At 34.6% G+C, this 16,982-nt stretch overlaps 2 protein-coding genes and 1 long non-coding RNA gene across 5 annotated transcripts; all 3 read left to right on the top strand.

The window, feature by feature from the left end:
* The first annotated feature begins 8 nt into the window (after positions 1-8).
* Positions 9-1,309, top strand: LOC132726742 (tigger transposable element-derived protein 4-like). The gene is made up of 2 exons (XM_060712097.1): positions 9-152; positions 744-1,309. The coding sequence occupies exons 1-2, from the start codon at positions 41-43 to the stop codon at positions 1,070-1,072; spliced, it is 441 nt and encodes a 146-aa protein (XP_060568080.1). The 5' UTR covers positions 9-40; the 3' UTR covers positions 1,073-1,309.
* Positions 1,310-2,186: 877 nt separating this feature from the next.
* LOC132726734 (2-amino-1-hydroxyethylphosphonate dioxygenase (glycine-forming)-like) lies at positions 2,187-6,930 on the top strand. 3 transcript variants are annotated; one of them, XM_060712091.1, is made up of 4 exons: positions 2,187-2,338; positions 4,584-4,744; positions 6,110-6,335; positions 6,628-6,930. In XM_060712091.1, the coding sequence occupies exons 2-4, from the start codon at positions 4,601-4,603 to the stop codon at positions 6,837-6,839; spliced, it is 582 nt and encodes a 193-aa protein (XP_060568074.1). In that variant the 5' UTR covers positions 2,187-2,338; positions 4,584-4,600; the 3' UTR covers positions 6,840-6,930. The 3 variants fall into 3 exon arrangements, with proteins under 3 accessions (XP_060568074.1, XP_060568075.1, XP_060568073.1); XM_060712092.1 differs by lacking the exon at positions 2,187-2,338 and adding an exon at positions 2,555-2,642; XM_060712090.1 differs by lacking the exon at positions 2,187-2,338 and adding an exon at positions 3,477-3,856.
* Positions 6,931-7,412: 482 nt separating this feature from the next.
* Positions 7,413-9,813, top strand: LOC132726738 (uncharacterized). The gene is made up of 3 exons (XR_009625244.1): positions 7,413-8,005; positions 9,034-9,136; positions 9,397-9,813. It is a non-coding gene; the product is annotated as an uncharacterized LOC132726738 (long non-coding RNA).
* The last annotated feature ends 7,169 nt before the right edge of the window (positions 9,814-16,982 follow it).

A 16,982-nucleotide genomic window follows, 5' to 3' on the forward strand; every position in this document is an offset into this window, starting at 1 on the left:
TAAAGAAAAAATTCAGCAGGCAATCAAAAAAGCTGAGGAAATGGGCGTCGGCAAAACCCAGATACAGACGCTCCGGAAGCGAAAGGCCGACATTTTGAGTGACTTTGAAAACAACATGCCCAATTCTTCAAAACGTCGTCGTTATCTCACAGGTATTTTTTTCGATATATATTTTTTTAGAGCTGTCATCGATATCGACAATATCGATGTATCGTTGATATTTTTTTGTCGATCGATAATCGATACAAATTTTAAAAAATCGATACTTTTGACTTAATTACATTAAATGTCTAGAAATTATACAATTCACCCAAAACTATGCAGAAACAGTTATTTATATCTAATGTTATGCTTTTGTTATAAAGTGGAATTATTTCATAGCAATGGTGACAAAAATATTGTCTAGTAAAAATCATGCAGTGGACAAGACACTGTACAGAACATGTTTTTGACTGAAATCATTGAAACAGGTATGAAAGTGAATGACAGACAAGTGAGTATAGGATATTATCGATATATCGGTGTATCATTGATTTTAGTCACTTGATATCGATATATCGTTGATATGCTTTGCACTGAATCAATGACAGCTCTATATTTTTTCACTAAATTGATAGGAAAAATAAAGCAAAGATTTACAAGACAACAATGCCTGTTTATACACTACACCCCCAAACTTAAACTTTTAACTCTCTGAACTTTGCATGTATGAGAAGAAAATTCATTCCTCCTTCTTTTTCCAGGGAATGAAGAAGTCAACGACCTTACACTGGCATGGTGTCGTGATGTAACAGGAAGAAACATCAACCTTACAGGTCCAATGATACAGACAAAAGCAATTGAATTTGCCCAACAGCTGGGAAAGACTGAATTTAATGCCTCAAATGGTTGGCTTGACTCTTTCAAATTAAGAAACAGTATATCATATAGGACCATGAGTGGCGAAAGAGGAGATGTGAATGTTAAAACTGTGGAAGATTGGAAATCAAAATTAAAAACTCTTCTTCTAAAATTTTATATCTATAATACATTGTATTTGTATAATTATGCATGTAAACATTTTTATTTCTAAAAACATTTTAACCATAATAAAGTATTTAAATAAAAATTACCTTTTATCTTCAAAAAACCATATTTAAATATTACATATATGTAACACAAAGAAAACACAATCAAAGAAAAGACAAACAAGTAAAAATAGCATTTTGAAACAACTGATGATTTTTTTGGGAACCTGGATTAAAAGACTCCCTGTCATATGTGACCTTTTTGATATGGTCCCATGGAAAGTCACATATGACAAGTTTTACTGTATAAGCCGTTTTGAAAAAAAATCATATTTCAACGTCTATAATAATACACAAGATAAAAATGTTCGCCGGAAAAATACGCACACCTACCGTCAACATCACCAATACGGTGATGTTGACGGTAGGTGTGCGGATTTTTTCCAGCGAACATTTTTATCATGTGTATTATTATAGACGTTGAAAATTAAGAAATATGAAATTTTTTCAACACGTCTTATACGTGGAAAGTCCGAGCCGCGAGGGCTGTAGCGCTTTTAGATAACATGAATGACGCGTATCAATTCAAATGAAATAAAATTAAAAGTAAATGAAAATATCAAAAAATATATATCCTATACCTAATAAGCTGTGTTTACTGGGCGCCGCCATTTTGAAATCCTTTTGAGCTAAATATAGATATCAGAGCGCTTTTAATGAGCATCTACATAATTCAGACTATTGCTAGCAGATGCATGCTAAATAACACTTCTGGTGAAAGAATGATGTACAAAATCAGAAAATAAAATTATAAACATGCATTTCATTGATAAGAACTATATAGTAACGATTATAAATATAAAAAGTTACTTTAACATATCTTTTTTTGATAAATAAGCACATGAAAAAATAACGTTAAAACAACAACTGTGATTAGAGATTACAAAAATGGCTGACAGGATTTTCCAAACGCTGACGCATGCGCAGTGATCCCTTTTACGTTCGGAGATTTTATTTATTCGTTTTGTTTACGTTACAAAATGCCTGTACTGCAAGAATTAAAGATCTGGTTTACGTGTACACTAAACATCATTATTCACAAGAGCTTTCCGCACCATAGGTAGCACCTAATTTCATATTATTAAGTTCATTTGATATATATGATCAGTACATGTGCTGGGATTGACAAATATACATTTTATTTGGATTTTAAAGGCGTTTTAAGCTCCACACCCCAAGTGTCTGTGCATGCCACTGTTCAAACTTTAGACATGACCTTTCACCATACCCCACCCACCATATACCGGTGCTGAATCGAAATACGACAAGAGGTAAATTAAAATAATCATTATAGCATTTACGATGAAACTAACATACTTAATGCCAAAGGATGGTCTTTAAAACTCATATCTTATCTTGTACTATCATGTACTTCATACAAATACTGAAACAATTTTACAAACTGTTTTTATTATATCATATTTTGACTTCCGCTATGTCGTGCAAACAACACGCTGTAAAAATAAGATAAGGGGAATAATGGGGGTCGCACTAAAATGCTGACGCGTTTGCTGACGATATAGAATATATAGGAAACTGCTAACTAGTTAAATAAAGAAGGATTATGATCTTTTCGTACGGTTTCTTTGTTTACAAACGTGCTTGTTTATATATGCAGTTAAAATTAGATTTTATTGTTAAAATATGTTTAAATATTCATTTTAAGGTGCTACTCCGTGTTTATATATTTAAGGTCTACACCATGTTGATATCATTATTATTTCAGATGACTTAGAGTAAATAAATTCAAGTTTTAATGTGTGTGTTTTTGTGTTGACCTATCTGTAACTCACGTAATTTGACAGGTCTATTCTGGATCATACGATAATCGTATGTCCCAGTTCTATTATAGAGCTATTTTGTGTCATTAAGAGTATTAATTAAAGAGTAATATGTTTTCATCAGAAAGTCACCTTTATATTTATACACGTTATTGATTTAAGCTATTACTTTGTCTAAAAATAGTCGCTAAATTTAAGTTTTGTCCGCCATGATTTTATGACGGTTTTTCTTAAGCCCGCAATATTTTATGACGGACTTCCCTTATTTATATGGGAATCCTGTAGATTCATTCAAGACGGATTTCCGACACCTTTTGTGCTGGTCTGCCAGATTTTTGGTGAGTATAAAAGAGTTCCCACTCAGATTTACCACGACTTCGATTTTCTTTGGCTTTTGTTAAACATTGATTTTTGTATTTTCTTTCTCTAAATGAATTTGTTTTCTGAAAAAGAATATTAGATGAGAAATTAAGTAATTATTTGTGAGAAATTGCATTTTATTATTTTATAACTAACTAACAGTGGGAAACCTTGTAGTCTCTGTCATATTTTTTTAAATGCACTGACAGACTTTAAACTCTTTTACAATATTTTGTGCCACTACTTTATTGCATTATTTGATATTTCAAAGTTGCAATCCTGGCATTATTTATTGTTAAAGGAAATTTATTAAAATGACTTCTTTTGTTATAAATTGAACGAGATTTTAGTTACCATTTCACATTGGTGGTTTATTTAAGGTAATATTTCCAATCTGATAATATCCTAATATAACTAATTATTTCCGAAGTCAAGCCTGTCCGTCTGAATGTCCGATTGGCTCATAATTTTATTGGCGCTCACCGGAGCACTACAGAATTTTTCTTAACAACCTTAACCTTTTTTCCAATGTATGTTATTATGTCACTATGCATTGTATCATTGTCCTCGTTTATAATTTTCTTCTTGCAAGTATCCAAAGCAGGCTTGGTCTCTGGGGTCACTATCACAATACAGTCTGTCTTCAAGGTATGACTTACCGATCAAGTTCTGTTCGCAAATCAGTACTAAAGATTAACTTTAAACTTATAGCTTTTGAAACTTGGGCAACAACTCCCAGCATTGAATAACTACATGTATTTGTTTACATGTTTAGTTTCTTAGCGAAGGTTAGACACTATTGTGTTAGGCAGTGTGACTGACTGCCGAAAAGTACATTATTTTCGGCTGGTCGAGCGATGTCCAACCAGACAAAGGGTACAGTTTCGTTTTAAAATCCGATCTTTTCCTACAAACTGTACATTTTTGAAACAGACATTATTTCTAAGTAGATTGCACTTCATCTGGTGAAAATTGGTTGAAAATTAACAAAGATCTGGAACTTAAAATAAGGCCGGTGAACCTTTCTATCTTTTATTTATTTCTTAATATAGTATACTATCATAAGGATAACATTAAAACATTAACTTTCTATTGTTGTTTTACTGTAAATATGATGATTTAAACATTGATATTTTGAATCAAAAAAAGATATTTAATTTATCAAAAAAGTTGGGGTGGTCATGCATGTACATTTATACTAACCAAGCCACATACCGACTGCCTGTGTTGTAAATATAATAAAAGCGATGATAATAGTATACAATACCAAAGTAAATAGAGGCTCTTTAAGGACGATGACCTAGCCATAATTGTTGGATTGGCAGATTAGATCTCTTATCTTTATATAAAGGTGACCAACATTTATTTATTTCAGGACTATATATTTCTATCATGGAGGTTGTGTCAATTGTAAATGAAATATTTCGGTTGTATGAGGACGCGGGGCAATCACAGTATCTTGGAGAAAATGTTACAAAAACACAACACTCGATACAATGTGCCATGTGTGCCGAGAAAGATGGTGCTGTGCGGGAAGTAAGAGTTACTTATGGTCCTTATTATTAGTTATAAACCTATTTTCAACTTGCATAGCTACACAGTTTCCATTAATTGTCCTGCTGAATCATTCCTGCATAAAAGAATCGAATTTGCCTAGAAATGTACATTTGATTCCGATTTTAGAGGTCATATATAGCCACTAAAATAGAAAGAAACGAAATCCCTAAATAGGGTACAAAACGAATTGAAAATGTTGCAGGCTCAATTTGATCGAGCATGTTCATAGACGGTAGTGGTAATTGCGGGTACCGATGACGCCCCCATCAAGCCACTAATGTTTTTATATTGTTTTAGAAAATGAATGAATTTTTTTCATAATGAAAATATATTTTGCAAATTGAACCTGGCAAAGTTTTAATTAAATTGGCTAAACCATTCAAATATGAATTATTCATCAATAGTTGCGCAAATTAATAATGGAAACAAGTTCATGGAAATGTTTGGTTCATTGGTCATTTATATATTTATTTTATCAATCGCCCGGTCGAAGACCGGAATGAAATTAAATTGGCATCCTGTAAAATATACAGAGAAGAACTGAATATATAACACGAGTTTTCATTGGTTATTTTAAACTTACAAAATGATATGTCGAAATACCATTGGTCATTCTAAAATAAAATGTAAATGATATATCGTGCGCCGGCATTAATCCTAACTTAAACATTGTCAATGAAATTAGTAATAGAAAGAGCATCAAAACACGAGGCTATCTGATTAGTACCAGGGGGCGTAGTCCCCGAGTATAAATCAGATTCCCGAGTGTTTTGATGTTCTCTCTCTTTTGTATCAAAGTCAAACATAAAAAAAAACACGTTCCCTGTTGTTACAATATGAAATCCCTGAAAAAGTATCCAATGAACGAGCATCTGAATATGATATTTCTTTCGCTTTCCCTTTCCCTGCCGTCACAATAAGTTAACCCCAGCAAAAATAAGCCAATCAACGAACATGTTCTGGGGTGCGGGTAACTAATACCTGCACTCCAGTTAACGCACTGTGCATGTATTATACGATTTAACTTTGACACATTTTCAAAAGAAAAGACCCCAAACTATAATACAAGAAATAGTTATTTCATTGTTATGCAAGTTAGACAAACATTTCTATATGGTTTTGCATTGGAAAACTAAGAACTAACATATGCAAGTTAGCCACTATAACTTCGGCCGTGTATCTGCTTATCGTTTTCGAATGTCTTTTTTCAATCATTAAACGAAACAGATGATTGCCAGTAAATCGCGAACATACAACGCATCTTCAAAATTATGTCAAATGTTTTTAAGCATTCCGGTTAAACATTGGTATTTTTATGAGTACATGTATACCATTTTTATTTAGGAAATAGTGGCTGCATTCCTTCATGATGTTGGTCACTTGTTGGGTATAGATGAAAACCTACCAGAAATGGTGACTGATGGGGAAAATGTTGGGACAAAAGATCATGACGTCGTTGGAGGGAAATATCTTATTGATAAAGGGTTCCCAAAACTTGTTTGTGACATCGTGGCAGGTCATGTGCAAGCCAAAAGATATCTTGTTTATAAATATAAAGATTACTATGAAAGTAAGAATAACCATAAAAACTTTTATGTCTGATCCCGTTACGAATCGGTAAAATTCTTATAAAAGCATGATACTATTGAATTATGAAATGTTGCAAAAAAAAATAAAGTACCTTTTCCAAGGAGTTAGCATTTGAAACAACAAGTTTATATATCAGAAAGTATTGAAAGGCTTTCTAAATTCTCACACAGAGGAAATGTTTTATTTGAAAAACTTTGAATTATGCTTTTACTTCGCAATTTAACCTTTAATTGTAGCCATAGGATAAATAATTAAAAGTTTTCTTTTTCTAGAACTGTCTGATGCTAGTAAGAAGACACTGGTTCATCAAGGTGGACCGATGACAAAAGAAGAGGCCATCATGTTTGAACAGTCAGAAGCATTTCAACCTATCCTTAGAATGAGAAAATATGACGAGCTGGCCAAAGACCCAACAGCAAAAATGGAACCTTTGAAGAAATATCGGGAAATGTGTATAGAACTGTTATTGCAAAATAAGGTTTAAAAATGAAACTTTGTGACAATAATCGTCGTAAAAGAATTACATGTACTAGTATATAAACTGTAGTAATGACATCGCATTTTAACAATGTAAAGGCTATATAAAAATAAAAACTTGATTTTGATACTTTATACTTATTTTTTTAATTATTATTTAAAAAATAAGAAAAAGAAGATTATAATCACAAATATCAACACTGCATGCTGTTTCATCCATAATGAAAATAAATAGTTACAGGTTTTCAAATTCAGATCAGTAATTGAATGCACCTGATAACTTGTTTCTGAATAATCAATTACAGCTGCTTTCAAGTACTGTGACCGATTACCCCATCTCTGACCAATATATACCTTAACCATGCGCCTGGACGATTAAACTGTACTAAAGGGAGTCTTCTAACGAGTGTATGACATAAGGGAACTACATTTTTCGACATTTGTGTACCCTGTGATGTAATTCTGGAACAAAGCTTGTGTTCAAACTTTCAGCTTATTTTTCAAGAATAATCAATATTTGGACAGTAGCACGTCGGGGAGCAGACCATAATTAACAACCGATTTCTGAAATCATGCCGTTTCCCAGCAAACACCCGACGTTGACGCAACGTTGGATCAACGTTGAATTTTGGTCGCGACGTCGGTGACCTTCATACAACGTCAAATCGACGTTGAATCCCCGACGTCTAACAGACGTTTCATTTTGACGTCGGCTCGACGTCGGGTTTTGGTCGGTAATCTGACAATAGGTGAATTTAATTTATGAAACCAATATATATATAAATGAAAGCATAAACAGCGAGAATTTTAAGTTTAAGTTTAGAAAGGGAACATTATATATTTATTTTCTCCATCAAAACAACAGTATCACGTGGGTGGCTAACGTACGATATTCGATAGGTGGCGCTCTGTAAACGGATAGTCGCAGATCAGTATGAAATATATTTGCTCTATTTTCGTTTAAATAATATCTTATCTCCTCGAATTAGTCTAAGAAGTGTTTATATAATTTACAATGAAGCTGTTATCATTTTTGAGGGCTTCATTTTATAGTGGTAAATAATTTAGTAAATTCGAATTTGCGACTTATCGGATTTGAAATTCAATTGTATTGGCGGACAAAAAAACGACGGGTTGACAGACAAGGTTGTATATTCCAAACAAAAGAAAAAGGTAGGCAAACATTATATATTGTTTTTCAATGCTTATTTACCGCATGTTTGATTGGATTCGATGGTTATTTGATCATTGAAATGTTTGACTGGTAAAACTTAATGTAACGTGATTTCGCGAGATAAATATTTTTGTTTCCACGTAAGAACACTTTATCATTTGCTATAGAACAGTCTGTATAATGGGATCATTTTTCCCACACTATATCGCCATGCCAAATAAATGCACAATAAACGGTAGGAAATATCCTAGCAATTGAAATCAATAAAAAGTTAAATGCAGTACGTAATACTCTTATTATTTAAATGCTGGTAAATAAAATTTCCTCTTATTTCTTATCAACATGAATTAACCTTATATGAGGGGCCAGTCATTTACACATGTATCAGATGCAGTTTGATTTGATATCTGTGTAGTTGTTAAACTACTCGTTGTTAATTGAAGTACTTTACCCATACTGTTAGCATACCATGTGTTTCTTATATTATGAAAATGATTCATGGCATTTGATACATGTAAATGATACGACTTTGGTAAGATATATCTGAAAGCACATTGTATTTGACTAGCTATCTTTTTATTAATGTAATCAAACAACATATTATCAATCAGAAAACACATTATCATAGTTATAAATCAATAAAAGTAATAGTTTGTTTATTAGCCTGCTTATCAACAAGTTGTATGCTCGTATCATAAAACGTAACTTTTTACACTTAGCCAGTCTGTCCTATATACACTTAGCAGACCAGATCATGCTGGGCAGAGATGGTATCTATAAAAATGACAGTAACATGTGAATTTCTTTGATGTTGTATGAGCATTTGTACAAAGTACATTGAATATAAAAAAATAATATCAATTTTTGCGGGAGTAGAATTAATTTCATTTTGGTATTTGTTATATCAGTTTTTCATGCGCTTATGAGTTAACTAAGATTAATAGTAATTGGATTTTGCCTATTGTATTAGACAAACATCCTTCCACCACATGCTTAAATTCTAAAACGATTATATTTCGTCTTTCAGATTGTGAAAATTATGATAATTCAACATGTGTCAAAAGTTCAGGAGGAAGATGAAAATATTTAGAGGAAAAGAAACATGAAAATCTACCAAGATTTTGTGACAGGTATATTTCAAAATATTATAGAAAATACAGTGATCTTATTACCCTTGATTTTATAATGAAAGTCACGAAGCCATTTTTATCAAAATTAATAGATATAAACAGTAGGTACACGAAACTACATGGTTTAAACTAAATTAAAAATAATAAGTATCTTTTTAAGTAGTTGGAGAGTTTTTTTAGAATTTCGTTTAATTATAATATGTATAAGTGATTTATTTCTTGCACTTGTAACTGATTATTTTATTTTTTTTTAATTTCAGAAAGTGTGATGAGATCTCAGGTTGGAGACGGTAATGATACGCTTATAGTATGCCCCAGATCGACATAGTGTAGGAGGACGAAAGAAGCTAGAATACTAATGAAGATACATGAACATTGCTATTTATAGTTATAACAAAATATTCAGAATATTGTTCCATTTAACATTCAGATCTAGATTCAGTTATAAAATACAAAGACAAATATACAATCAGTGAGTTGGATAGATGATTGAAAAATCCCAAACTCAGAGTGATCAGTTCAGTGGTGATATAAGAAAAAACACATGCATGGATGTTTGCTATATAAAATGTCAGTGTTAATATTCAAGAAGGATTTTGTTTATCTTATTTCTAAAACATGCTTAATTAATACATGAAGCGTTATTAAAGTACATACCGTCAAGTTTAATAGTTTCAAAAAATATTATGTAAATCTTACATTTGTTATAGTACCACATTTCTTGTTTTGTACTTGTGATTCCGAGTATAAAATAAATTGCTAAAATCATAAGAATGCTTATTTATTAACCCTATTTAAGAGCTTCAAAATGACAAAAAAAATCATATTCCAAAAGTTTTGAATGAGGTTAAATCATGGTCAGAAAATTTGGTCAGATAAGGTTGGCATATGGTCAGATAATGGTCAGAAAAGGTTGGATTATGGTCAGAAAAAGGTTGGATTATGTCCAAATAATGGTCAGAAAAGGTTGGATTATGGTCAGATAATAGTCAGAAAAGGTTGGATTATGGTCAGAAAAGGTTGGATAAAGGTCATTTTATGACGTTGTATAGACGTCGGTTTCTGACGTCTAAAAAACTTTCAAATCCAACCTTCTGCCAACGTTTACCCAACGTCAGGGTCTAACGTCAGTACAACGTTGGTACAACGTCTTTTGTTTGCTGGGTTACTCTGCCCTCTTTCCAAGGCAACCTGCAGGGAAAAAATAGGGGAAATAAGAATTCCTAAAGAGAGTCCGAAACGGCAAAATTAAAAATGTTGCTGGGTCGGTTTGATTGTACTATCAAATGCAAACTACTGTCCGACTTTAGTAAAATCCAACATTTAAACATGAAAATGGTGAAACTTTTAATTTTGTAGCATCCGCTGCTAGTTCATACGGCGGTTACAATGGAACCTTCAATGTGACACTTCCGTGCCATTTCATGAAAAGCGGCGTATGATCACCAAATTCTTGTAAGTGTGTGTCCTAAACGAAAAAACGATTGGCGGGACCAAATATATATTTTATAAAGGGGATCAACTTTATTCAAGTAGGAACGTTGGATCCTTCAACTAGAAAAATGCCGAATTGTAAGAATAAAAAGTACCACAAACACACGATAATGTCGTAGCTTAATGTTATAACAAAGTCTATTAATCTTGGTCGTATCAGCGCTCATTTCTTTTTTAAAAGAAGCATTGGTGAATTATCCTGATTATACACCTAACACACTATAACTTTATTCACAATGTGTTGTCCACAGTGTGAATATGCAGGTGCCATTGGAAACGCAACTAACACACACACACACACGCACGCACGCACACGTTAAAAAGAATTAATATTGCTAACGCGGAAAAAGAGATTGGATATGAGAGTACAGTTGCAATTCAGTTTAAGAATACAAATATTATACACAACCTAAAAGTAAAGTACAATATGCTTATGAAAATAATGTCAGTTTTCGGCCAAGATCTTATAACATATATGAAAATGAAAGCTGCATGAAAAACATACCCTTACGAAAATCAGATACATACAAATTGGTTTAAACATATTTATTCAACAAAGCATTTAACAAGTGAACAATATTTACAAAGTACATTTTGGGATTGGGCAGAAAGCTATAAAGCTGAAAAATGTCCTCTCCCAGTTATAATAATTTACAATAACAAAGTTCATGGCATTATCATACACAACGGTTTGTTGAAGTATTCAAAGACATTCACATAATAGTTAAGAGTTAAGTATTTAGCAATGTAACATATGTAAGAGCAAACAGTCAAAAGGAGAAAAAAAATGAAGAATAAAGTAACTCACATATACATACAGATACATACAAATTAAGATATGTTCAAAAGGTGTACCTGTATGAAAATACTATATGTACGAAAATAAGATCTGCAAAAAAATAATACCTGTTTGAATTCATATCTTTAAGAATCTTATTTTCGTTAGATATCTTATTTTATAAGGACATAATTTTCATATAGATCTTATTTTCGCAGAGATCTAATTTTCGTGCAGATCACATTTTCAATAGGATATTATTTTCGTACATAAAGTATTTTCATACAGGTTTAATTTTTTAACATGTCTTATTTTCGTAAGATATTATTTTTATACAGCTTTCAATTTTCTTATAAATCTTGGTCGAAAACAGACACTATTTTCATAAAGTTCTTATCCTCGTACAAATCTTATTTTCTTATATATCTTATTTTGGTATAAATCATATTTTCAATCAGATCTTATTTTCGTGCAAATATCAATTCATACAGGTTTTAATTGTTTACAGATCTTATTTTCGTATAGATCATAATTATTTTCAATTGGATCTTATTTTCGTACATGTAGTATTTCCATATATATAATATTTTCATATGTTTTATTTACTAACATGTCTTATTTTCGTATAAAGCAGTATACCTTATTTTCGTATGTAGATCTACATAATTTTCATTTAGCTTTTATTTCGTTACAGATCTTATTTTCGTAGTGTACTAGACATATATTTTATTTTTGTACATATTCTTATATAGATCTTATTTTCGCAGTTGTTGTTTCTGGTTATTTTCGCACTAGTTAATTAGTTCTTTCTTTTATTTTGATACTTTTTCGCCACAAACATTTAATTCTTAGAATCTACTGTACGTAGATCTACAATCTTATTTGCAAAATAACTAAAAAAATAAAATTAATAACATTTCAATATAAGTTATATATAGCCAGTATGGCTAGTGAGACGCGGGAGTACTCCAGTCAGGAGACTACCCACAGTACTGATGAACTCTCCGCTCAAGAGACAGCGCACGATGCCACCCGGGATCCAATGATGGATGAAGACGACCCCCTTCTAGAGCTACTGAATTACTCGCAGGACACTAGCAGCCAACCACAGGAGCAAGAGGCCGTCCCTGACCGACCACGCCCAATGCCTACCACAAGAACACCCAAGATCAAGTGGCCCAAGGCATCTGAGAAGGCACCATGGAAACAGTTTGACGAGGACCTAGAAATCATCCTCGAATCATCCATGCAAGGTCCAGTACACCGGAAGTTACACACCCTTTCCACCCTTGTATACTCTGTTGCAAGGGAGAGGGTTGGGACTGAAGAAACAAAGAAACGTAAGGAGGCTCCAAAGCCGAACCGGAGGCAACACCGCATAGAGAACCTGAGGAAAAAAATCAGGCAGCTGAAGAAGCAGTACCGAGACAGCTCTCCAGTGCAGCGCCTTGGTCTGTCCGAACTACGTGACACACTGCGCACACAGTTGAAGTCTCTGCGGCGAGCTGAGAACACGAGGAGAAAAGCGAGGGAGCGAACAAGAAAGAGAGCTGCGTTCACAGCCAACCCATACAAATTTGCAAAGACTCTGCTTGACAAAGAGCGTTCAGGAACATTAGAGACCCCACTTGAAGAGGTTGAGAAGTACCTGCATGATACGCATTCAGATGTCAACAGAGAAGACGCCCTAGGGGACTGTGACCGGATAGATCCTGCCTTACCTCCAGAGACGCCACTGGTAACCACTGAACCCACTTTGGGAGAGGTGAAGGACGTCGTCAAGAAGGCTCGATGGGGCTCTACTCCTGGTCCTAACGCCATCCCGTACAAAGTGTACAAGATGTGCCCACTCCTACTGAAGAGGCTATGGAAACTCCTCAAGGTGGTTTGGAGGAAAGGGGAAGTACCAGAAGCCTGGAAGGAAGCAGAGGGAATATTCACGCCCAAGGAAAGGAACTCCAAGACAGTCAATCAGTTCCGGACCATCTCGCTACTAAATGTCGAGGGGAAGATATTCTTCGCTATCCTGGCCAGAAGACTTACCTCTTTCCTGACGACCAACGCGTACATCGACACTTCAGTCCAGAAGGGTGGAGTACCTGGTTTCTCCGGTTGTGTAGAGCACACCAGCGCTATCACCCAACTAATTCAAGAGGCGAAGACGGGGAAGAAAGACTTGACAGTAGTTTGGCTCGATCTTGCCAACGCATACGGATCTATTCCCCATCAGCTGATCTACACAGCCCTCCAGCACTACCACGTCGACAACCATGTCCAGAAAATCATCACCAGCTACCTTGACGGCATCAAGCTTCGGTTTTCTGTTGGTGACCAGCTGACGAAGTGGCAGAAGTTGGAGAAAGGTATAGTCACCGGATGTACTGTTTCTGTGGTACTCTTCGTCATGGGGATGAATCTGCTCATCAATGCTGCCATTAGAGAGACCCGCGGACCAAAGACAGAGTCAGGTATCTACCTCCCATCAAGCCGAGGTTTTATGGATGACCTCACGTTGACGACACCAACACACGTCCAGGCTAGATGGATGTTGACAGCACTGACAGACGTCGCGTCATGGGCCCGAATGAAATTCAAGGCCGTAAAGTCCAGGTCCCTCATTATCAAGAAAGGCAAGACGACAGACAGATTCGTGCTCCGAGTACAGAACGAGGAGATCCCATCCATCACGAAGAACCCAATTAAGTGCCTTGGGAAGTGGTTTGATGCCAGCCTAGTAGACAAGGACAACGTCAAGAAGCTAGAGAACCAGGTAGAAGACGGGCTGAAGAAGATAGACCGGAGCAACCTACCTGGGAAGTTCAAGGCCTGGTTGTACCAGCATGCCTTACTACCAAGGCTGATCTGGGCAATGATGCTGTATGAGGTACCTAGCTCAACAATAGAAGCCTTAGAGAGAATCACCAGCCGACATCTTCGCAAGTGGCTTGGAATCCCACCCAGTTTCTCCAGTGTTGGACTGTATGGGAAAACCAACAAACTGCAACTCCCACTATCTTTACTGGTTGAAGAATTCAAGACGGCGAAGACAAGACTGGTGCTTACCCTAAGAAACTCCCCAGATGAGCAGATCCGGGAAGCAGGGACCGTTACCCGTACTGGAAGAAAGTGGTCAGCGACAGAGACTGTCAGCCAGGCGGAGAGCTCTCTCATGCACAAGGACATCGTCGGTGTAACGGCTGTCGGACGACAAGGTATTGGTGCAACCAAAACACTCCTATGGAGCCAAGCCAACCAGACTGAGAGGCGAGCCCTGATACAGTCAGAAGTACGGAAGGAAGAGGAGAACAAGAGACAGGCCAGAGCGGTAGAGATGGGTGCGCAGGGTGCATGGACAACGTGGGAAACCATGGAAAGGAAGCTGACCTGGGAAGACATCTGGAAGTATGAACCACTTCGTCTATCCTTCCTCCTCAGGTCAGTTCATGACCTCCTGCCATCTCCAGCTAACCTATGCCGATGGGGACTAATCACAGACCCAACATGCAGTCTGTGCAAGAAACCAGGCACTTATCCACACTATGAACCATGTAAATCTTATTTTTGTAGTCGGCAACTTGGGTTATTTTCGCATGCGTTCTTTTTGGAATACTATTTGGGATATTTACCATATTAACCGCCCGCACAAACGTCTCATTTTTCATCGCAAAACATTTCAGTCTTTATTATATCATTCATACAAATCATTTAATAACAACAAAAAACTTTTTTGATACATTATACTCAGTTTATAAATAGATTAACATGTACAGTATCTTGGACTGTGTGAGAAGTTCTCACTAGTATTAAAGACCAACGATGATATGTAATCATTAAAGACACAGCTTGATCAAAAGTATAAATATTTTTAAAAAAATGATTAAATGTTAAAATATTTGCACTGCTATACGTACAAACTATTGTGAGTAGTAAATAAACACTTGGAAATATAAATACATCGACGGATACCGTAAATTTATACAGATTCGATGGTAAAAGTGACTAAAATATCTACTCTTTGTATCCACAGACACTTAGGATGTTGAGCTTAAAGCGCCTTTAAAATCCAAATAAAATGTATATTTGTCAATCCCAGCACATGTTCTAATCATAGATATCAAAAAATTAATATAAGCCGTTTTGTAAAAAAATCACATTTCAACGTCAATTACCCAGCAAACATTACATATAGGACCGATGTCGGCCCGATATCATTTTCAATGTCGGCCCGATATCGGCATCCGAAGTCGGCTGGACATCGGATGTGCAATCATGCTCAAAGTCGGGCCGTTATCGGATGCCAATATCGGTTTACCGACTTACAGCCGATTTTATACCTACATTCATAATAAGATTTTTTTTCTTTCTTACAGCATATTGGTTTGCTTTCCTTAACATATAACAGAAGTATAAATACCCAAGTACTTTCGGCGTATTATGCCATCATCAGGGGTGTATTACATGTATAATGTGCACACAATCGAGCACAAAATCTCAATACGTGTGTACTGTATAGTATCAAAAATTGAACTGAAACACAGTCGCTAGAAAGGTGAAACATTACATCGATTATGAATAGACCGTTATTGAATGGTCATTGTGTAGTACTTAACAAAAGAAATTATAGCCTGCGGTCTATATGGCATAAACGCGGTTAAATATATCTATAAAAGTATGTTTAAAAAAAAATATATATATATATATATTAAATAAATAAGATTTCACATATCAGGGCGTTGGTGTTTTTATTATTAAAAGCATGCACCCAATTGATTAATGAACATAACTCAATTAAATATAGATGTTTTAAAAACTTCAATGAAATTGATTTTCAAGTAGACCTTGCTTTATATGATCTTGAATTAGTCGAGAACATAATTAATCCGAATGAATCTCTTAGCTTATTTTACTCCATTTTAAATACTGTCAAGTATATCCAAAATATTTGAGCGCCATATTGCCAAACAAATACACTCGTTCTTTGAAGAAAAAAAAAACATAATTCATAATGAACATTCGGAATTTTGCAAAAACCATTCTTGTAATTGATACTGCACTCATTAGTTTTATATATACTTGGATAAAAGATGTTGACAGTGGAAAAAATATCGGGACTGTATTCTTACATTTAAAGAAAGCCTTTGATTTGGTTGATCATAATCGAAATACTTCTGCACAAACTTAAGCTTTATCATTTTTCTGAAAATGCCGTAAAGGTTTTTAAGTCATATCTTTCTAACATAATACAACTGGTAAAGATAGGTAATCTTCAATCTCAGACAATGAAAATAATTTCCGGTGTTCCACAAGGTTCAATATTAGGACATTTATTATTTCTAATATACATAAATGACATAGCTTTCATTGGTAATGATAATTATAAAATTTGAATTATACGCAGACGAGTCTACTCTTTTTTATGAGTCCGGAGAAAGGTTATCAAATTTAGAATTAAAACTTCAAGATCATTTAAATAACATTGAGACATGGTGCAAAATCAATAATATGGCCTTAAATCCTGAAAACTCAAAATGTATGGTAATAGGAACAAGACAAAAAGTAGATATTATGAGAAAA

This window comes from Ruditapes philippinarum, unplaced genomic scaffold (assembly GCF_026571515.1).
Source record: "Ruditapes philippinarum isolate M1 unplaced genomic scaffold, ASM2657151v2 ctg886_1_1_1_1, whole genome shotgun sequence".
In the NCBI taxonomy this organism is placed as follows: Eukaryota; Metazoa; Mollusca; class Bivalvia; order Venerida; family Veneridae; genus Ruditapes; species Ruditapes philippinarum.